A 21,723-nucleotide genomic window follows, 5' to 3' on the forward strand; every position below is an offset into this window, starting at 1 on the left:
TTTGATCTGATTTATTTGTTGCCTAACTTCCTCATAAAATGTTTACAATATGTTTCTGATATTATTGTTTCCGAAAAAGTGTTAAGGTTGTTATTCTTTTTGTGACCAGGAAAAGGTAGACGTGGTTCAAAGGTGCTTAAAAAGTGAGTATTTTAATGTGTGCGATTTGATTACCCAAGCTTGTATTGCACCCAGGTATGCAATAATTGTCACAGTGTTCGCTTTTAAAAAGTTTTCTTAAATACTGTATACAGGGTTATTTTCGCCCTGTATAATTTTCGCCCTTTTACACCTACAAACAGTTTTGCCCCGTCTTGAATTCGCCCAGATAAATGTACAGTTGTGTTGAAGAGAGATACTTGAGACATTGTAATTCTTCAAGTCTTAAATTCGCTCTCTAAAAAAGAGAGCAAAAGGGGTGGAAATAAATGGGGGCGAATATTTCCCTGAATACAGTAGTCCTATATCATGATCCACGTATTCAATCTGTTCATCAAAATAATAACGTGTTTACCACATTATCGTTTGTTAAGGTTATTTTTACACGACACATTTTAATTACACCTAAGAGGAATATGATACAGTTAACTAATATTTGAACTCCTTATTCTTGTCAGCGGTTTATAAATGAATAATTAAGTGCAAGTTTTACTTTAAGTCACGATAATTATACTTAATTTATCTTCGGGTAAAATTTATTATTATAAATTTTATATCATATTTTTATATATTATTATTATATTATACGTGTAAAACATGCATCGTTTTATTACGTTGATTTAATCTATATTAAGTCCTTTGCGACTTCCAGTGTAAAAAAATGACAATTCTTTTCGTTTTGTTGTAAATGTATTTTTATTCCTGACAAAGTTTCGTCACCGATTTTTGAAAGCGGAAGAAAATATTAAAAAGATAAATATATGTTTCATTGTATAGCTATAGTTTAGCTATCCCAAATGTCTTTCTTTTTGGTATTACATTTTTTTAATGATATATATTTCCGGTTTACACAAACTAAATACTATTAAAGTTGTTTATCTTTTTCGTGCCTTTGACACATAAGGCCTTCACCAAGGATTTCCATTTCTGCCGGTCTACTGATATTTGCTGCACAATGCAATTCCATCCCTGCTCAAAAACAAAACACAATTATTTGTTATCTAAAGAATCCTTGATTTTTTTCTTGATTTTGAACTTCTTAAAAGGTTTAATTTTTATTTTTCATCCAAATTCCACAACAATTTTGGTTAATAGTTTAAAATAAAGAGTACATTGTAAAAGATATGTTAGTTGGATCACTTTTTGACTCCTTGTAGATTCACGGCATCTTGGAGATTCATATAAAAAATACTTCTTTACTTAGAGAATGTATAGTATTGATACCTTATGGGTTCAAAATTGTTTGTCTGAAAAATAAATAATTTGTTACATCTAAACGATTTTTTTAAGAATATAAAAGAAAAAAAAATATATATATTTTTTTGAAGTTCTGCATTTTGCTTTCTTTGACATTGTATTTCTTATAAATTTTTATATAGCCATCCGATTATATAAGAGCGTTGGAAATTAGATATAATTATTAATGAGTTTAAAATAAACAAAAACGGATAAATGTCGAAATGCCCTTACTTTTTGTTGAAGACAAAAACTGTTCGTCAACATTGATATTTTCAAATATCGTCTGATATCAAGAAACATTAATATTGATATCCAAAAACATTAGTATTAAAATCTAGAAACATCTCACATAAAAAAAAGCAACGCCATGAATTTCAATCTGCATTAGCATTGAATTTCGTTGACTATTACTTTTTATGATACAAATCCATCACGATCTTATCAAATATAGGAGATTCAAAGGTTAACTTTATGCATTCTTGTAGTCTTTACAATTAACAAACAATCAATTGATACAAAGTTCTCAAAATATTAAGAATCAAAGTTAAATGTACAGACGACAGAGGCTATTTTCTCCAACTCTTTAAAAGATAAACATAAAGTTAAAAAATTTGATTGATTTGGTTTAAATAGGATAAAAATACTTCGTTCTTCTTTCAAAGAAAACGAGGGAGTGTTGCAGGCCTAGATACTGCGCGAAGTTCAAAGAAAGGCGGAGCTGGTAAAGGTGGAAGTAAGAAAGGAAAACTTGCCGGAAAAGAGAAAGCAGCGTTCAAAGCGGGAAAACGCAACAACGACAGCGATAGCGATTACAGCTACAGAAGCGTGGTCAGCGCCGGCGGGACTCGACACGTGCGCAGGCGCAAAAAGAATGCCGATGGCACTTACGGTGATAGCGAATCATACCACAGTAGCCAAGACGAAGACGGGGAGGCGAGACGAAGAAAACGCCGACGTGATAGAGAACATGGTGATGATAGCGATCACAGTTACTACAGCGTCATTTCCGCCGGCGGGACACGTCATGTGCGCAGGCGTAAAAGAAACCCCGATGGGACGTACGGCGATAGTGAATCGTACCACAGTGGAGATACTGATCCCGATTTGAAGCGCGAACTGACAAAAACAACAAAAACGACAGAGGAGTCGGACAGTGATTACAGTTACGCAAGTGAGAGAAGTGTCGGTGGAACGAGGTATGAGGTGAAACGGAAGCGTTTACGAGACGCGGCTGGCAAAGTGATTGGACATGGCGATAAAGTGGTTCTAGGGGAAGCCGTCAGCGATGCAGATTCTGTAAGAACGCGACGAGGTTAGTCTTTTAAAAAAAAATTAAACAAAATGCTCTGTCTCTGTTTGAATTCATTTTTTACGGATTGATAAGAAAATATTTTTATTGCATTCTAGGTTCAATTGAGGAAGGGTAAGTATATCGAAATTTGTAATTCAAAAGTTTTTAAAAGTAATCACCATTAAATGTAGTGCTTTTCTTGATTTTATATTTGCTCTTTAGGAACGAGCCGCCAACACATGTTAAAGACGTTCTGAATGACGCCAATGTCACCTTACAAAAAAGAGGAATAGGATCCATTGGAGATATATCGACGGCAGGCTTGGATGACCTGATCAAGAGATCAAAATGGCCAGGTTAATCTCGATTAAACTTATTAAATTATATCAGCACTTATTTTAAATCAATATGAAATTAAATCGTCTTACATAAACCTACTTAAGGGTATTTTGATTTCCAAGAATATGTTATAGTGTAAGTTGTCATAAAAAGAGTTCGACCGAGAATGTCGTTTTAGTAATCAATTTGCTACGTGTACCTTTTAAAATTAAGTCATTTACACTAACAATAATCCATAGGGAAAAGTTGTCTATTTTGATTACTAGTATAGGAGAGGCTTGGGGCGAATTACATTGTAAAGTAATGCATTGCATAACCATTACTTCATGAATTTGGGCATTAAATTACCATTACCATTACTTGATTTTCTTGAAGTAATGCATTACATTACCATTACATGAGTAAAGTAATGCATTACCATTACCATTTCTTTATTTTAAAAAAGTTCAGCTAATAAAGAGTTTTTGCAAATGTTTCAAATATAAAACACTCTTTAACATATCTACAGGTTCATGCTCATTATCAGGTTCAAATTCAATGACTATACAAGAGTCATTCTTTATTAGCTCAATATATAATCATCTTGTGGCATTATGAACAACATATTACATAAGTAAAATGATATTTATAGACATTTGGCATGATACAATATAGGATACGAAATAGAGACACAGAATTACATGCATAACAAAAAACAATTTATGGAATAATGTTCCAGTTATTAAAAGCTAAATAGAGATATTTCCCCAGATTACACAAATCTTTATAATTTTGGACACTTAATTGTATTAATTCATAAACCGATGGTTTTCCCCAGTTATATTTCTTAAGATACGGTATTTTAATCATAGTTTTTTCTACTGAGGACACTTTAAGATAAAAGATTGCTGTTGCACTTTATGATCAAAGTTTCAAAGGGTTCATCTTTTAACTGCATCCTGTTAGTTTGAAAATCTTCCCAGCTATACTAAATAAATGTTTTACAGGAGCAGTCGAAGCTTGGACTGAAAAGTACTGTTTGACGATCTTTATCTTAGGATATATTAAGTGCAATAATAGAAAAAATACATGAATCTTGTATTTTCTCTCAGTCCAAACTAATGAACAGTGTACTTAATATACGAGAGAGAGAAAAAGAGAGAGAGTACGTAGGTAAAATTATTTTCAAATGGGTTATAATATTGGAAGTGATATTGATTTTCATCATGAATGGACAGTGCATTCATTTTGCTTTTAAAGGTGCATGTCTGTCTCCTATTCTATTGGGACATAGCGAAGGGAAGGGGATTGGGGTGTTTAGCACTTCTTATAACAATAGATTGTTTTGATACTTAGATTATCCTGGGGGCATAGTGTGTTGTTGACACATTTCTTATTGAAGTGCAAACTAATTAGAATAAATTGTTTAAATTATTGAAACTCTTAATAACAACACTCTTAAAAATGTTATGAAATTGTGCTGTTATATTTAGTAATATTAGCAATTCAAATGAATTTTTTTAAATCTTTTTTAATAATACAATTCAAACATTTTTATCTCAAGAATTATTTCTTTCTTCTTTAAAAATAAATCTAATCAAATTCAATTTCAACTATTTATTTATTCATCACATTTTTTAAAGTGAACATGCATAAATAAGCATAGTAATGCAAAGTAATGCCATGTAATGCCAGCATTACACTAGATTTTGGAAAGTAATGAATTACATTACCATTACTTGTAATGCTAATTTTGTGGCATTACACATTACTAGCATTACTTTGAAAACATGTAATGCATTGCAAGGCATTACTATTACATTTAGCATTACTCCAAGCCTGGTATAGGACATTCAAAAAGTGTAGTTAAATATTCACAAATTGCAAAAAAAGATTTTATTACTGATATATGTTTAAAAAAGAAAAATAGGAAAAATGCATTTATTATATACATTTACATAAGAGAGGCTATCAAAAACTCTTTTAATTTCTTCAGAGGACCTTTGTTTTGCATGAAAGTTCCACAGCTGTGTCTCCTTAAAATCAATTCCTAATTGTGGCATTATTGTGACCACAATTACACAGGAAAGGAATCAATTGCAACAATTTTACCCATAATACACCTTCATTATTTTGTAATAAAATTTCTCATAACACAACAATAATCGCAGTGGTTTGTGTACAGGGAGCGATGCAAAGTCGGGTAAATTGGGTCAATTGTTATATTTTTTCACATTTCAGGTGAAGGATTGGAAAGGATTGCTTCCCAGCTTACTCCAGATGAATTCAGCGATGCCACGACGGACGACAATGTCGATCTGTCGAAGATGACAGAGGAGGAAAGGGAAGCCTATCTACGAAACCGAGAAAAACGAAGAGCAGCTCGAGAGAAGCGAAGACGAGAGAAATACGGCGACAAATATGACGAAATTATGAAGAAAAGAGAACAGTGAGTAGATGTGAATTAAGTTTTATTCAGATATAACATAACAGGAATGTAGCAAAATGTATGGACAAAGTGATGGCAGACAAATGTTTGTCTTAAAATGAATTTAGAATGAATTACACCCACCCCATCCCCCATTTTTTTTTGGGGGGGGGGGGGGAGGTTTAAAAATAATTATATGAAAATGAAATTAGATTTTTTATTTGCTTGGCAAAATGTTTGGGTAGGTCTCCCCCCCTTCCCTCCCCTACTTCTTAAAATGATACTAAGTGCATTCAGAATCAATAATGTTGAAATAAAATAAGTAGTGAAGCATTTAGCGGCTATAGTAATCTGAGGTAAAAATAAAAAAATACATTTCCTAAATTCTAAATGTTCTTTCTTGCAAAAAGTATTTAAAAAGTGCCTGATAATCCTGATTACGACGGTTTTTATGTACTCCCTTAGAAAACGCTTCGATCAACTAAAAAAAGAAGAAGACGAGAAACGAGAGGGTGCTGATAAACTCGGGGTGGGGAGTAGGAGGTCGTCAATGAGAAGAGCAAGTACCAACTTAGACAAGGATAAAATCAAAGACCGTCCCAAAAGCATGGTAACCTATGAGAAAGGACCGCCTCGTGACCTCGGCCACAACCAGAAGATTGACAACAGAGAGATAGGACTGAGTCATGAATCGTAAGAACAGCTAGTTCAAAAGTTGATTGGTCTTTTAGGTGTTTTTTTTTAACTGAACCAGTTCCAATCAATTCTGATTTGTTTTACAGATGGGCAAAAGATAAGAACGACAAGAGTAGAAGAGGTATACACATTTTATTTGTGGAGAACCTTCCAACATGATATAATTATCCAATACGTACAATACGGTTATCATAACTTTTATCATAGACCATTTGTATTTCTCTTTAAGGTAGTAGTGATTCTTCTGCGGATAATCCACGAAGAATGTTGCGAGAATCCACCATTTTAAATAAACTCCCATCCATTCCACAAGGCAAAATGTTTCCTTCAGGTGAGCATCATTTCAAGTTTTCATCATTTGAAATAAAAATTTGTCAAACGTTTGACAACATTTTGTCTCAGAATAACCGATGATGATAATTCTATTTCAGACAGGAGAGGAAAAAGAGTGAGTACATGTTTTATGACACTGATTTGCGAACCGATTTGAAAATTTTTGTTAACTCATTTGGAAATTTGTAAGATTTAGAATGAAAAAATGACAATACCAAACCGTCAACCATATCAAATATCCATAATACAAATTCAAAGCAGAACAACACGGACCTCTAAAAAGATAGAGGTAGGATCAGGTGCTTATAAGGAGTGAGCATCCTCTGCTGACCGGTCACATCCGCCGTGTGTTCTTAATAAAAAAATAACTGGAAAAAAGAACGTTTGCTTTGAACTTTATTGCATATAAATTTTAAAGAATGTATCTATATTTTCCATTTATCTTTTAGGGTGATGGACGAGGAAACGATGGTTCAACATTGGGTAAGTTTCTTAGTATTAAACCTCTATAAGAGATTTAGATTTATTATCACTCTTTCCAACTCTAAAGATTCCCCACAAGATATTCTAAATAGTAATTTAACTTAACCAATTTCAGCATGGGTCAAGAGACACATTTTGAAATAGAGTAACCTTTTTACTTGACATTTACTGAAAGAGTGACATTTTATTCATATTGGTTTCATTTTTAATTAATGATAAAGTGTACCTCCAATATGCTGAATGTTCAATGGATATTTGTATAGAATATGCACACTATAATTTGTAGATGGAGAAGATAGCACATTTGTTGGTTCTGAAAATACTGAAGACAGACAAGATGGGAATGCAGATAAAGGTTTTTTTTTACTTTGTTTAAAATAAGAACGAACCTTTTTTTAAATATATTGAGTCAAAAATTCAGAAAAATCATAAAAATGCAATTAGCTGGATAATTTTTTTTTTAAATTAATAAATGTGATTAATAAATGTTTAAAGAAATTAGATATGTTTATATGTGAATGAAACAAAATTATAAATGGAAGAAATTTCGATCGAACAGAGCGGGCTAAATCGCCAGTGTTAGAACGAGGGGCAGATGGAAAATTACGCCCTAAGAAGAAAAAGATCAACATAAATGATTTAGACGCAGACACATTGCGGAAGCTAGGCATTGACCCTAACCTTTCTAAGAAAGAGATTGCCAAAAAGCTCAAGGTATTGAAAAATTATATTGAGCCATTTCGTTTAGAATGTTATGATGGACAAACCGTATAAACCAATTCAAGAAAGGGAAATATTTTTAACTTTTTACCTCTAAAAGAAAATTTCTAATAGCAGACAAATATTTTATATCTTCTACATTATTTGTAATACGGATAATTTTTACAAAAAATGAAGTTTTTCATCAAGTCATTTCATGCACATCATGTTAGTGGGAAAACTTTCTGCGCTATCATATTACACCCGTGCATTTGTTCAATACCTTTCATTGAAGGAACTATTTGGAGATGACATGCAAATAACTGATGGAGAAAATGTAATTGGCACAAAAGGTATTGATGAATTCGACCAGGACATGACTGACGAACAGCTAGCTGCAATGGAAGACTTGGATTTGTCAACTGGTGAGTACTATTAAAAGTCAAACAAATATCCAATAAATAAAAACTGAAAACGCCTAAACGTGATGTATAGTAGCACTGTCCACTTCATGTGTTAAAATAAAATTTATATAAAGTGTTAAATATATATACCTGAAATAAGTAACTCTACTTCTGATATTTTTTTGCATCTTTTAAGTGCAGTATGTGTAATGATCTTACTTTTTCCCAGTTACCGGAAAGAGACGAGTCAATATATTGTTCCAACGTGGAGGGTCCGCTTTGCGTCGCCATTTTGAAAGAATACTGAAAGCATGCAAACTTCGGGAAGAGAAAGCTAAAGACATTGACGAGAGAGGTAGGAAGACAAAATCACAGATCGCATAAACATTTAGTATAAATCTTGTCAACTCAAAGCTGTAAACACAATATCATCATATAATGGTTAGCCGCGTTCTGTTGCATATTTCAAAAGTTCGAAAAATTAGGTATGAAGTAAACTTTATCACATCTATGTAGATTTCAATGATGTATTATTAAGTTACTAGTGAAAATGAGAATTTTTTGTACTTTTTTTTTAGATTCTAGCATTGATTTTCTCAATCACTATCGACTCGTGGATCCAATGAATCTTGATGGCTACGCTAAAGCCTTTGTTGTTGAGGATACAGACTACGACACAGTGCTGAATTCCTCTGTACATAATTTTTTTGTTTCTTGTTAATTTTCATTGCTGTCCAGTTTTGAGATTACTTATGATGTTATTGGTTTAACAAGTATATATACAGTTTTTAAGGAAACTTAAGATAATGTTGAGTTTAGTTCTTCTAATTGTAAAAATAAAAAGTGGAATAAGACTAAGGAGAATGAAATGATGCGTGCACATTTTCATATCTCCCTTTTGTAATTAAGTAAAATATAAAGAAAGTGTATATTTTCGTTTGTGGTTAGATACTACAAATGTACCTAACATTTTGTAAACGGTATTGATATTGTTGTGAAAGTGGGCAAATATTCGATGTTATAACTTATTATATACAAGTAATTTGCTGGTTTCGGAACAAATTTCTTATTTTTAATGATTGTTCATTCTTTTATATTCGAACAGGATACAAAAGTTGCTCTAGATGGAATAGAAATGCTGCAGCATTTGACAGAGAAACAACTGGACTATGTCTTTAAGGTGCGTATAATTTGGTACATACATGTTGTTGATTTATAGTTGTTGCATCAGTGAATAATCGGTAGATAAACAATTTAAAAGGTATCAATAATTTTACAATATATCATTATGTGGTTTTGTTCTGATTTTTATAGGTGCTACACATTGATGAAGCGTCACAAGTGACGTTTAAAATGTTTGCAGTCATTACTGCGCTGTGCGAAAGAGTCACCAATATGGAGTAAGATAATTTTAAATATAATCTTAATGATAAAGCATATTTTTTTAATAGCAATAGTTTTTTGAAAATAACATTATTGAAAATATGTTATTTTGCATTTCAGTGAGTTAAGTAAACATTTACTTGACATCTGTAATCTGGGCGATGTTGAACGAAAGCTAGAATTGTATAAAGCCATGTTTTACCACAATATCCCGTCTTATCGAGACACCAACTACGTCACTTCCGATTCACTAAAAATAGAACTGATTGCCGGAGGACTGAACTGGAAACAACAAGAATTTGTCATGGAAAAGTTGGAACCGTCCAGATATGGAGAGGTAAATATACTTTCAAATTGTTTGTACTTGCAAATAATTATACTAAGCTTCTTTTCAGACTGTTGAGTATAATTTGAAAATAAAGCTTAATTCTGAAAATTTTTCTATTACAGCTTGATTAAAAAATAAAACTGTCGATAAAATTTCTTGCACTTTTTAGAATTCGTTTTTTGTTTTATTAATGATATTCAATTTCTATTATTCTTTTTTTTTTTTATTTTGCAGATCTCATTCTTGGATTACATGTGCTATATTCCTTTATTTCTTTCCATGCATGACAATATATGTTACAACCCGTTGGACATGTCCAACAAAAAATATCAAATGCCGCCACGCAAACGCCCACCCTCAGCCCAGAGGGATATGAATCCCTTGGGTCAAAGGCTAAAGAAGACATCCGACTTCCTGATGAAACGTCTGGCAAAGGAAGTGGCCGAGGGAAAAATAAACGAAGATATTTTGCAGCCAGAAGAAAGAGAATTGTTGAAAAAATATGCCGTGTAAGTAAACAGGTTTTAAATTTATAAATCTGTATTCATCAACTGAAAATAAACCCGTAGTATCCTCATTAGCCTATAAACATGTATTTCAATGTATCCTACCTCTGCTTTTATCGTGAAACATAAAGTCAACACAAGAAAATATATGCCATTTGTATTTAGATTAAAGTCTGACCTGTTTTTAACAAAACAAAATCATCTAAGATTTTGTAAAATTTTGTTGATGTATTTGACGAAAAATTATAAGAAAACGACACTTTCGTTGTTTCGTTACACGAAATTAGACACATTCACTTTTTGAATATACTGTAAAAGTATAATGTTTAGTGTAAACAATATTCGGCGAAACTTGAATTTATATAAGGTTAGCTTAGATTGTAATATGTGCACATGTATATGCAAAGCGTTTGGCGATGTAATTTATTTGAAAGAAGCTGCTTCCCATAAAAAAATTAAAAGACTACACAACTAGATTTGATGCACTAATAGTAAGTACATGACTTGTATTGTTTATGTTTTACAGTCTCCCAGATATCCGAAATATTCTAAAGACAGAGAGAGAAGAAACAGCGGATGAAATGTCATTCAAAGACTTGATTTATTAGGATTCAAATCGGATTATTGATATATGTACTTACGAATCATATTTAAAAAAAATTTCATTCTATAGAGACTGTATCGACATGTTTGAGTGAATCATTACAATTTTATAAACTCTATCTCTATTCAAATTTAGTTGTATTACATTTGATATTTTAAAAGCATAAACGTGATAAAGTGTCAAGTTTAATGCTTTTTTTTAAAGATGACGTCTTAAAAGAATTTTAACCGTGTATATAGCTTATACTTTCGTGTAGCTTAAGATAAGGTGATAAGATAAGCTACATGCATATAGGAAAGGATTGTTGATTGTTGATGCTAAAAATAGCAGGTGTTGTTTGCAAATGTTATTCAAATAGTGCTACTTTATCATATGTACAAAACACTACATTGTACTTATATATTTGTGTGCATTTTGTATATAAATCTTTAATAAAAAAAATTAATATGTACACGTGATGATTTTTCCTTTTTTAAACTTAAAAAAAGAAATATACATGTATCTTTATTTAGGAACATTGATATACATTTGCCCATATTGAAGATCATCGATAACCGACAATTAATCGCCATAAAACGTATGATGACATGATGGTTATACCACGTGATTTTTATCAACATTAAATTAAAGCATTTTACTTACGAGACTATTAGTGCTATATTATATTAAGTGCAAAACAAGTCTCTATGAAGTATCTTTCTTTGATTCGGTACGGTTTGCACTTTTAAAAAGGGTATGAGTTTTTTTCAAAAATTACACAGTAAGAAAACCAAATTGCACAAGTGTCATTTCAACAAAGCTTTTTTGAAACTGCTACTCCTCTGAGCTTTTTCAAACACGTTTGGAGGTACTGACGACCAGGTCTGACCCTCGTCTTCACTTTGTACGTAGCCCTTGCCATTGTTACCAACTCCGTACAGGTAGTTGGTTTTGGTGTCCACTCCTAGTATGGTCGATACCAAGGGAGGTAAGTCTAGTGAAAAAACAATCTTCATAATATATACGTCACAATACACTTAGAACTACTATACTGAGGACCTAGAACATGGCATCAATCAGTTTTCCCTTCAATATATATCTCAATGTTTTATATTCATTAGTTTCGTTAACAATTTTATTTTCTAAGCACTTTGCAGCATTTGGTTTTGCTTGACCTACCCATTGCTCTCTTTCCTTTTTGGGTAATCTGGCACGATATGGCTCGATATTTCAGATAACTATGAGAAAAAGTGAGCTGTGTTTACAGAAAAGGACTAACATAAAGATTATGTGATTATAATCAAAACATGCAATCTTAAATCCCAAAACTCGTACACTATCAATCCATTTTACCTCTGTAATGGCTCAATTTCTCCACAGCTAATGGCTGTACCACCATAAGAGAGTGTTGAAGGACGTCTGTACCCTATACAATAAACAATTTATATTGGGGGTTTTTTTATTCTCAGGCAAAACCAAAACTTCAAACATAAACTCAATAGCAAATTAACTTGACCGAAATACGCAATAGATTTAGTACCAGGGATCTCCGAATAACACACACAAGGACTTTTACACGGCCCACACATATCTGGGTTCTTTGATACAGAACAAAGACACCAGCCTGGTTTGCAGCAAGCACACTTCTGTTTTTTGTTCCATGGACAGGGACAGTACCGAGTTTCCTCTATGAAAAAAATCGTATTTCATCATAATAATTAAAACAAAATTGGAATTTGCTGATCTGTCATTTAAAGTACAAGTTTTATTAAAATGATTGCTACAAAAATATTATATGCTTTTAACTTTTTGAAATGCACCCACATCGTAAACTCCATTTTTCCTACCTGTACCTTTTGTGGGTTCTCCATTTACAAAAGTTAGGGCTCGTAACTCAGAACTTCTGTCATCCGTGTCTTTCCAACCCTTGTACACCACTTCATACAGAATACTCATGAACCGCTGACCATCTTGTCTCGACCCATTAATGGTATACGATACATTGAAGTAGATTCTACTCCAGTGAACGAACGCCATTCTTGGAATCTGGATGATACAATCTTTTAATTCGGCGCCCATTTTAAGATAACTTAGATCATTTTTTTTAATTCTTTAAGAAATTATATCTGAATTAGTGTTTCAATGTTTATTTTTTATCAGTGGCAAAATGATTAATTGCTGTATTCAGGTAAATTTTCGCCCAATCCCCACTTCCTGTTTAATTTTTCGGGCGAATTACAGACTAGGCTAATTCCAATGTTTCAAATTATCTCTCTTTTACCACAACTGTGGAGCAAAGCCGTTTGTAAGGGAAGCAAGGCCAAAAACACAGACCAAATTAGCCCTCTATACAGTAATGACATTAACTTTTCAAATATAGTTTAGAAAGAACTCACATTAAACTTCACAGTCTTCCCGTCAATATCAATGGATTTTTCTGGCGTTTTGATAATGTTTTGAAGGTATTGTGAATATTTAACGAAACCAACATCTGGAGGGAAGTATAAAATTGCCATGATATCATAAGCACTTCCTGTAGAATTCGAACTGTGGTCCAGATATATACAGATCTTTTTGGAAACTCTAAAAAAACCAATATATTAATTATTATATACAATAAAAATGTACATCGAGAAAAACTTGTGTTTTATCAAAATACTATACGCACTCTCCAAATTTCTCATAGTTTGAATACTCAAACATAGACATCTCAAGAAATGGAATGTTTTGGTTCTGATCGTCAAAGACGGTCATATTTGTTTTCCCGATCCAAATAAATTCATCTTTAAACTTCAATCCGTAAACTTGCTCGAGGATATCACCGCTCCGAAAAGCTACAAAGACAATTTTGAAATTTTCTTTTATTCTCTTCAGAAAATCTGAAAAATGGAAATATTTGAGGGTTTTTTTGTAGAATTTACCTACACCTATAGTCCTGAAGTTTTGAGATTGCATTGAACTGTAGAGATTTTGAACTGTCTTCTTCGTTGGCTTCGTCAAACAAGTAAATAGCAGCATCGTTTTCGGTCGTTCTGGTTTCGCTAACGTAGATTGTTTTTCCAGAAATATCCGACGGATGTTCTAGATCAATACGAACAGCTGACATCTGAGCTGCATAGAAAAATATAAGGTAAAAAACTAAATTAAACATGCTTGTTTATCTATTATTGATAAAACCTCCTCTATAAAGCTTTCTTTCAAGCTTAAGGTTAAAAAAATTGCAAATAAACACACACAAAATTTTCCTGAAAACATACCAAATTATTTTCCAATGGACAACTTACCTTCAAACTCTTTACAATTCTCACATGTAGTCGGCATATACATTTTCAGATAAGAGTCAGCTAGACTCCCCGATAGGTCGGTGACGTTCACCGCAACTGTGGTAGTGTTCTTCAAATGTAATATATCGGGCACCGGAGATGAAATGCTAAACCCTGGCCAGGTTTGTAACGCTACCTCAGAAAAAATAGATAAACCTTTCATCTCTTTTGTTGCTTCTCCCAATGGTTTTAAGCTCAAAAATGATCGAACTGGTCCGGGTACGCTATCTGTAATGTTCATTGTTTAAATGAAGGTATTTATAAATTATTTTCATACTTATTTTGATACTTTTTAAAATTAGAGCCTTGTATTGCATCTGACTTACTATTTGTAACGACGCTATAATTTCCATAAATGCTGAAATGACTAAGGTTCTTAAATCTTTGAAGATCCACGAGCAGTACGGAATCATTATATTTGATGCAATCAAGTTTCTCCTAAAAGTTAAACATTAATATTTAGTGTTACGATATTACAACAATGTCATGCACTATTTTGGATTTCTGAACGAATATCTATTTGGAAAGGTGTAAATATAAGAATTACCTCTTCTGAAATGGGCGAAATGTAATAGATTTTACAGTCCTCTTTAATCTGTGAAAACAAAATAATGTGATTTTTTTTTTCAATTTGCATTCTATTGATTTTCAAATTTGATGACTTTCATTTTTATTGTTCGCCTTTTTGAGTTGGAGGAGCATTTTAATGAGCAATAATTTTCAAACATGCAACATTTTCACAAATCTTCTTCAAAATTTTCTCTCCAGTGACTGTAGATGGAAATTAAGTTTGAATTATCAAATCTCACTGGTATTGATTCATGTCTCATAAAATAATTATACACGCATATTGAACTTTTCTAGAGTAATAGAGCGCAGTCTAGCGAGTTTCAAAAAAACTCTCAAGTTACCAAATTAAGACTTACTAGTAAATGGCTCCCTGCTGAAATTGTCAGAGACATGCTGTGATTAAAATGTGAGTCATCATTGACTGTTGCGTTGGCGAGGAAACTGTAGGTGATGACAGCCTCCTGACTGATTTTGACTGAGATCACATCCCTGAAACTGGTGTTGTAAACTTCTGGCTGGGAGGACACCGAGTCAATGGTGATGTTTCCCAAAAATTCTACGCTTCGACTGCTTGCTAAAGCTATATTTTAAAAGCAATAAATACAATGTAAAGTGCTATATTCAAGAAGTCTTAAAATATAACATTTTTTTCACCGCAAATTCACGGCATTTATTACACAAAATCAATCTTTTTGGTTACATTCAAAATAATTTGTTATTTCAAATCAATTTGTAAAATTAAAAATTTTTGTTTTATATTATTTTTCCGTTAGACTAGAATCTAGTATTATATTTTCATTTTTGATTTTTCATTAATTAGTCTTAATTAAAAAGGAATATATAAATTGTCAAGATTAAATTAAGTAAATTTAAAATGAATTTACTCACAAGTTGTAAATAAAATACAGATGCACCAATGCAAAAGGACCACCATATTCGTTCTCAACCTTAACCACTGCAGTCAATCGAGACGTATTTCCAGAAAACGAATGAATATATATCTAGCTTGTTTTAAGTCACCTGACGGATGAGAAGGACTTTATCGAGCTGATTCTGTAATTAACACTCCATAAACTACTTTATGATCTGTTTCATATTCTTGTATCTCTCGTTTTGTTTATTGGCTTTGATTAGAACGATTTTTATTGTATTCGCAGCGAATTTGTGGTTATTACATGTATGTCTAAGTCATAGTGAATCAGACTCATTGCTAGGTCTTAGACAAAAGGTTGTATTCAAATAATTTATAGTTATATGAATTATACTTTTATTCAGGATCAAAGTTCACATGATATATTTGAAATTTCTATCAAAAATAATTGATAGGTTTCAAGGGTATACTTACAATTGATTTATGCTAACAAAATTTTGAAAATCATTTTGAAAAATCATTTCAGATAAAATGTCAATCTTCTCCTCTTACAAATTACGTAACTGAATGTCAACAACGTCTGTAGCATTAAAACACCGGAGACCTTCGAGTCATAAAAACTGTCATGTTTTCCATTGCATCGCATGGTTCAAAATTATCTATATCGTCTAATACTGCATTGTGTGGGTTCAAAAGCGATTGTAACAATAAAAGAGCACAAAGATATTCATTACAATAGTTTTTTTTATTAAATTATGGTTTCAAAACTATCAATTGCTTTACACTTTACATCCAACTTAATGAAGTAATACATAGTAAAACAATGATTGAACAAGTTTCGTCATTGCACTGGCCTTGAAATGGATTAACAGTGAGTCTTACATTTTTTAAATGATATAGATACTGTATGAAAGCAAACATTTCCCATACCAATTTATATACATTCATGTACAAACAATTGTAGACTCGTCAATAAATGGCGTTTACTAATTGAATATCTAATAGATATAGAGAAATAATGTTATACCGAAAAAATGGAATCATTCAAATTCGTAGTTGCTCAATTTTCGTGGTATTCGTAGGCAGCCCTCCCCCCACGAATTTACATCCTTAACGAAAACAAAACTTTAAAGAACTGACGCTTCAATGAAACTACGTCCTAACAAATTAAATAAAAACCCACAATCCAAGCAAATTAGCCCCCCCCCCTCCCCCGAATATAAATGATTCCATTGTACTTAAAAGCAATCTGAATCTGTATACAAATAATGTAGTAAAAAGATATCTTATATTCTAGCATAAGGGGGCTGGATGGTTGTGGCCATTTTTTAACTATATCAATCTCCAAAAAAGAAGAGTCGTTTATAAAAAAAAAATAGCAATATATCAATATAGATCTTTTTATGTAAACAATTTAATTTTTTTCTTTACTAAATGATATTTTTTGGTTGAAAAAATTATATTTAAAAATTTAAGATGATCTGAAATTTAATTTGATGACCACCAAGCATCCATTACAGCTAGAGGAATAATTGTAGAATTTCAAATAATTTCACAAAGCAGGTACATCTTCGCTAGCCAAGGGTTTTCGGTCCACTTTGCTCCCCATAAACCCTGTTTATGGGGAGCAAAGTGGACCGAAAACCCTTGGCTAGCGAAGATGATAAAAACAGGTAGCATACAAAAATATATTTTGCTTTGAGAAAGGGATATTTTGAGGATTTTTATTTCTTATATCCTTCGTGTTTGCAAATAAGAACAGGGCAGTGAGCGTGGTGAAGAACATAGTCACTGACGCTGCCGAGAATCGTCCTTCTGATCATGCCCATTCCTCTACTTCCGGTAATAATTAGGTCACAACTTTCTTTTTCTGCAACATGAACTATGGCCTCACCTGGATCACCACGTCTTGTGACGAATTTTCCTGCTTTCTGAAATGTCCAAAATTGTTGAATCGAAATTTGATGTATAAGAAGATTAATAATGAAAAACTTGCTGTTGATTTTACTTTAAACTTACTAGTCCCTTTTCTTCCATCTTCTTCTTGTATTTTTCTTCCAGTTTCCGTACCTTGACTCTCACTTCCTCAAGTATTTCCTGAAGAACTGTGGCACCTAAGAAAGAGTAAACAATAGCCATTTATCAGCTAGCTATGCTAAACTCATTATCAGAGCAAGTGTACTTTATCATAATAAAAAGTTTCTATATAACATATACATGTAGGCATATTTTATATAGATTTGTGGATCTTCTATTCTTATTATTTTTTAATAAAACGATATGCATGTATATAATATAAATAGATGATGAAATGATCAAATGTAGGGAATGGTGTCGGCTGATTAAGCAGACATTTAGTTAATTCCGAATAAGATACACGTAAATCCGAGACGTACTATATTAATATTTAGGTGGTATGGAACATCTTCATGTAGTGACGTACTTCCTATCGAAATAAACAATAAAATCAAGTATAATTTTATAAATATTTTCTTTTCCAAAGTATTCGCCAAACAGGGTAGCTCAATGGATTTCAGCGTTAACTAAGAACCTGTAAGTTCGAATCTTACTAGGGCTTTTATTTTTTTACCTTTCTAAAAAATTTTAAATCGCAATTTGGGTCGAAGTTTGTAAGATTTTAAAATTTTATACCATGAAAGATATTTTGATTATGATGTAATTTTATCCACATTAATATTGACAGGTGTCCCATACCACCTTATTAAGATTTGACTCATGCAATTAGTTAATTGTGTGAAAATCTTTAAAATCACAAAACAACACACATCTATCTACTTGAAATTAAAACAATACAATGATTTACTAAATAGGCGAAATGTCGCAATCTTAATTGCTATAGATATTAAATATTATATCATGACATTAATAAACATCTTATGAGGATGTGCAGTGTCGATATAGGAACTCTATTTGAGTGTTTTAAGGCGAATTTCAGTCATTTAATAAAGTATATAACGTGGGCAATAAATATGTGTCTTTAACTTGTAATATACTCAAGTTTGTCGTGTATACAACTGTGAAGATTTATGTACGTTGTGCGCAATAATTCTTTATTCGAATACGACAGGACAAATACTATATTTTTTACTCTATAATTTAGGTTGAAATAAACACCATTTATCCGGTTATTTTCGCAAAAATCAAATTCTAGCTTATATCCCACTTATTCCTACAACGCAAAACATTCAATACGCAGAAATTATATCCGGTATTGTTTGCTTTAATTAACCTTTTTTCTATATTGCAAAAAAATGACGCATATATAAAAAAGCAATTAACATCTTTTCATTTTCGTTAATTTTGTGACACGCGAAATTAAAACCCCGGATAAAAATTATAGGATACTTATAAGGGAATAACATCATTATTATTGTTGGTTGTGTGTGTTAGTTTAATTCATGACAAAAATCTGTGAAACATACAAAATCACTACAACACTTCTTTTTTAGTCAGGTTTTGTTCAATTTTCACCTAATGAGTGTATCACACGGCCTAATTAATTATCTGTGCATTTATCATCAAACGTAGAGAGATGCTAATCAACTGTAACCCACTTACGTTTTACTGGTGTGCCCAGATCTGCAATATACATAAATTACAACCAATAAGGATACCAAACTCGTCCAGTACCGTATTCATTTCAAATTTTATTTCTGTACACTGCTCACAATGCACTGCCATTTTTACAATCGAGATTGGTTCATCGCATGTTTCAGCGATCGTCATCTATTGATTATGACCAGGCGTATTATTGTAGAACGCATAAAGCGAAACCATAAAAATGTCTACAAGCCCTCATGACTACCAACAAAAGGTTGCAATTATTCGACTTCACATAGGGGGAAAACCGGATCCCTGATTCAAGCCATTTTTATGAAGAGTAGAATATTTCCGTACAGGGACTATGAAAGACCGGTTGTGATTGCAATTCAATATATTGCTTTTCTTTGCATATTGAAACGTATACTTTTGGGCACTCCAATAACGAAAAAGTTCGTATAGTAACAATGAAAAAAATGGGTAAACTACGCAAGATTTTTGAATTTGATAGATATTTGTATCCAGAGAGAAAACTTACTGTAAATATCACTCAATATTGTATTAGGGGAGTGAAATGTGGTCGTTGAAAAGATTATTTTATTAGAATAACTTTTTTAACTTTTGCAGTCGGAATAAATGTCATATTTTCAATATGAATATTGTTACTGTCCAAAACCTTTTAAATGAATTTATTGTCCAATTCCATTAATGCCTCCGTAATCATTTTTTAGATAATTTACAAATGTGTGTTGGCCTTTACCCGCATAATTATCATTGCGTCTGATTTATTTTTGGAACATTTAGAGCTGTTACTGATACTTTTACATAAGAGAAATCGATATCCTTTTAAACTTAACTCTATGTAAGTACACAATGCCATGTATATAAGATGGACATAAAGGGGAGAAAAGTTTGTTTGAAAAATACATGTAAAGCCACTTAAAGAAATTTATATTTACCATGAATATAGCAGAAAAAATACGAAACTTTACAACAGAGTTTGAATGAACTTGAACTGTATTTGAACAACATTGACATCTCAAAATCGAAGTGATTTGTATGGACGCTACTCGCCTAATTGATGCCACTAAACTTGATCATGCAGATAAGGCATGCCAAATGAAGCTTGAGAGAGTGATGTGACAGCTCATGATAAATCAAAGGTATGTGCAGTTCACATATATATGAACGTATGTTTACTTACTAGCGTCCATGACGTTGTATCTCTCCGGAGTATGGATCAAGATGACGTAATCATCGTCTTTTTTCATGTTATCAGCATAATCTTAAAATAAATACGTCAAATTTGAATATTGCAATCCGACTTGGTGTAAAATTTTACATAGAACATGTATTTTTATTATCAGAAACACACTGCTGGTTTTCAAAATTTTGAAATGCATTTTTTCAGATTTTGTCAAGAGTACATTGTACGACAAAACTGAGAAGTGCCGTTCGTTATAAAAAAAAAAAATCTCATATAACCCTTTCTTCCATTAAAAAATAATTATGCTTCTAAACTACATACTGCAGCGTAGACAAACCACAGTGCAATGAATATAATCAACATTCTTTATGAGAACTGTGCCACTGATATTAATTTTACAAGAACAATGGGATTTAAAATCCAAAGTAACTTGAGGAAGAGCGTTTACAGCTTTAATTAAATTTTGCCTTCTCGACCTTTAAGGGTCATTTAACAAATGGAGCAAACACGTCGTAAACAGTTTAATGTACGTAATTCATAGCCCTAAAAAAAATCAGGCATTCAACATATGCAGAGAAAGTTACAACAAAACGCTTTCATACCAAATGCGTACAGTACCAAGCTGTGTTGTTGTCTTTTAAATGCAGATTGAATGAATATAGAAAACGTACTGCAAGAACAAAATAATTCAAAATGAAGTTCAATTTTTGAAATACCTAATTTCAATGGTTCATAATAATGTATATAATTCAAAAATCGTATCTCAACGTAAACTTACTTCACAAAACATGTTCTAAAGGTATAATTGTATTATACAAGAAAAAAATCGCAAAAGCAACACATTATATTATGCACATGAATGATTCTATCCTTGGTTGGTTTTTATAACACCTTTGCAGTCTTCCACAACGTTCCAGTAACTTAAAAGGTCTACTTTTTTTCTGTCTTTGTCAACAACTTTTTTAATCGACACATGATAAACAACATATGGTCTTGAAAAAAGGCAAGTACTTACAATTAAAAGCTTGCTCTGCAAAATCGCTCTCATCGATTCCAATGGCTATTCTCCTTCCTACTTCTGACATGGTTTTTGGTTGAAAATGCACTTTACTTAGATTCACGACACACTGTGCATTACCTGTTATTCTTGTTGTAATACGTGTTCAGTCGTCCATGAAATGCATTATCTGTTTCGTATTACGTAGCAGCGGGAAATTCAAAACTCGTTCAGGTGTGACATTGATCCTGGGTTGTTGTTTTTTTTATGATCAGTCAAGTGCAGTTTATAATGCGACATTGCGTTCATAATTTGTTTTCAAACTTAACTAGGAAATACATTTA

The 21,723-nt window shown here is 32.2% G+C and overlaps 3 protein-coding genes across 5 annotated transcripts; 1 reads left to right on the forward strand and 2 right to left on the reverse strand.

Moving 5' to 3' along the window:
* Nucleotides 1-1,611: 1,611 nt before the first annotated feature.
* LOC136269666 (caldesmon-like) lies at nucleotides 1,612-8,260 on the forward strand. Its single transcript, XM_066083368.1, has 13 exons — nucleotides 1,612-1,650; nucleotides 2,032-2,710; nucleotides 2,806-2,821; nucleotides 2,912-3,045; nucleotides 5,249-5,456; nucleotides 5,901-6,128; nucleotides 6,218-6,252; nucleotides 6,361-6,462; nucleotides 6,563-6,579; nucleotides 6,914-6,947; nucleotides 7,507-7,661; nucleotides 7,942-8,071; nucleotides 8,247-8,260. Exons 1-13 carry the CDS (start codon nucleotides 1,612-1,614, stop codon nucleotides 8,258-8,260), a joined length of 1,791 nt encoding a protein of 596 aa, XP_065939440.1.
* A 1,738-nt stretch (nucleotides 8,261-9,998) lies between these two features.
* Nucleotides 9,999-16,842, reverse strand: LOC105326106 (uncharacterized). 2 transcript variants are annotated; one of them, XM_066082480.1, is made up of 13 exons: nucleotides 15,632-16,842; nucleotides 15,100-15,323; nucleotides 14,721-14,768; nucleotides 14,500-14,611; nucleotides 14,135-14,401; nucleotides 13,776-13,961; nucleotides 13,519-13,684; nucleotides 13,247-13,433; nucleotides 12,698-12,896; nucleotides 12,391-12,537; nucleotides 12,204-12,276; nucleotides 12,030-12,088; nucleotides 9,999-11,844 (listed from the first exon to the last, which is right to left on the reverse strand). In XM_066082480.1, the coding sequence occupies exons 1-13, from the start codon at nucleotides 15,675-15,677 to the stop codon at nucleotides 11,657-11,659; spliced, it is 1,902 nt and encodes a 633-aa protein (XP_065938552.1). In that variant the 5' UTR covers nucleotides 15,678-16,842; the 3' UTR covers nucleotides 9,999-11,656. The 2 variants fall into 2 exon arrangements, with proteins under 2 accessions (XP_065938552.1, XP_065938553.1); XM_066082481.1 differs by having other exon boundaries at nucleotides 12,704-12,896; nucleotides 15,632-16,841.
* Nucleotides 16,843-17,258: 416 nt separating this feature from the next.
* LOC105326105 (universal stress protein YxiE) lies at nucleotides 17,259-21,602 on the reverse strand. Of its 2 annotated transcripts, XM_011425965.4 has the most exons (5): nucleotides 21,398-21,602; nucleotides 20,380-20,460; nucleotides 19,194-19,214; nucleotides 17,634-17,728; nucleotides 17,259-17,545 (listed from the first exon to the last, which is right to left on the reverse strand). In XM_011425965.4, exons 1-5 carry the CDS (start codon nucleotides 21,465-21,467, stop codon nucleotides 17,339-17,341), a joined length of 474 nt encoding a protein of 157 aa, XP_011424267.3. In that variant the 5' UTR covers nucleotides 21,468-21,602; the 3' UTR covers nucleotides 17,259-17,338. The 2 variants fall into 2 exon arrangements, with proteins under 2 accessions (XP_011424267.3, XP_011424268.3); XM_011425966.4 differs by lacking the exon at nucleotides 19,194-19,214 and having other exon boundaries at nucleotides 21,398-21,598.
* Nucleotides 21,603-21,723: the final 121 nt, after the last annotated feature.

Source organism: Magallana gigas, chromosome 4, assembly GCF_963853765.1.
Source record: "Magallana gigas chromosome 4, xbMagGiga1.1, whole genome shotgun sequence".
NCBI classification, from domain to species: Eukaryota; Metazoa; Mollusca; class Bivalvia; order Ostreida; family Ostreidae; genus Magallana; species Magallana gigas.

Coding starts and splice junctions, on each gene's coding strand:
- LOC136269666 (XM_066083368.1), top strand. CDS start 1,612: ATGTCGAAATGCCCTTACTTTTTGTTGAAGACAAAAACT. Junction 3,046..5,248: donor CAAGAGATCAAAATGGCCAG/GTTAATCTCGAT, acceptor TTCACATTTCAG/GTGAAGGATTGGAAAGGATT. Junction 7,662..7,941: donor AGATTGCCAAAAAGCTCAAG/GTATTGAAAAAT, acceptor CTTTCATTGAAG/GAACTATTTGGAGATGACAT.
- LOC105326106 (XM_066082480.1), bottom strand. CDS start 15,677: ATGGTGGTCCTTTTGCATTGGTGCATCTGTATTTTATTTACAACTT. Junction 14,402..14,499: donor TTATAGCGTCGTTACAAATA/GTAAGTCAGATG, acceptor TGAACATTACAG/ATAGCGTACCCGGACCAGTT. Junction 12,538..12,697: donor AGAACCCACAAAAGGTACAG/GTAGGAAAAATG, acceptor TTTTTTTCATAG/AGGAAACTCGGTACTGTCCC.
- LOC105326105 (XM_011425965.4), bottom strand. CDS start 21,467: ATGTCAGAAGTAGGAAGGAGAATAGCCATTGGAATCGATGAGAGCGAT. Junction 19,215..20,379: donor ATACAACGTCATGGACGCTA/GTAAGTAAACAT, acceptor TGTATATTGCAG/ATCTGGGCACACCAGTAAAA. Junction 17,546..17,633: donor AGATGGAAGAAAAGGGACTA/GTAAGTTTAAAG, acceptor TGGACATTTCAG/AAAGCAGGAAAATTCGTCAC.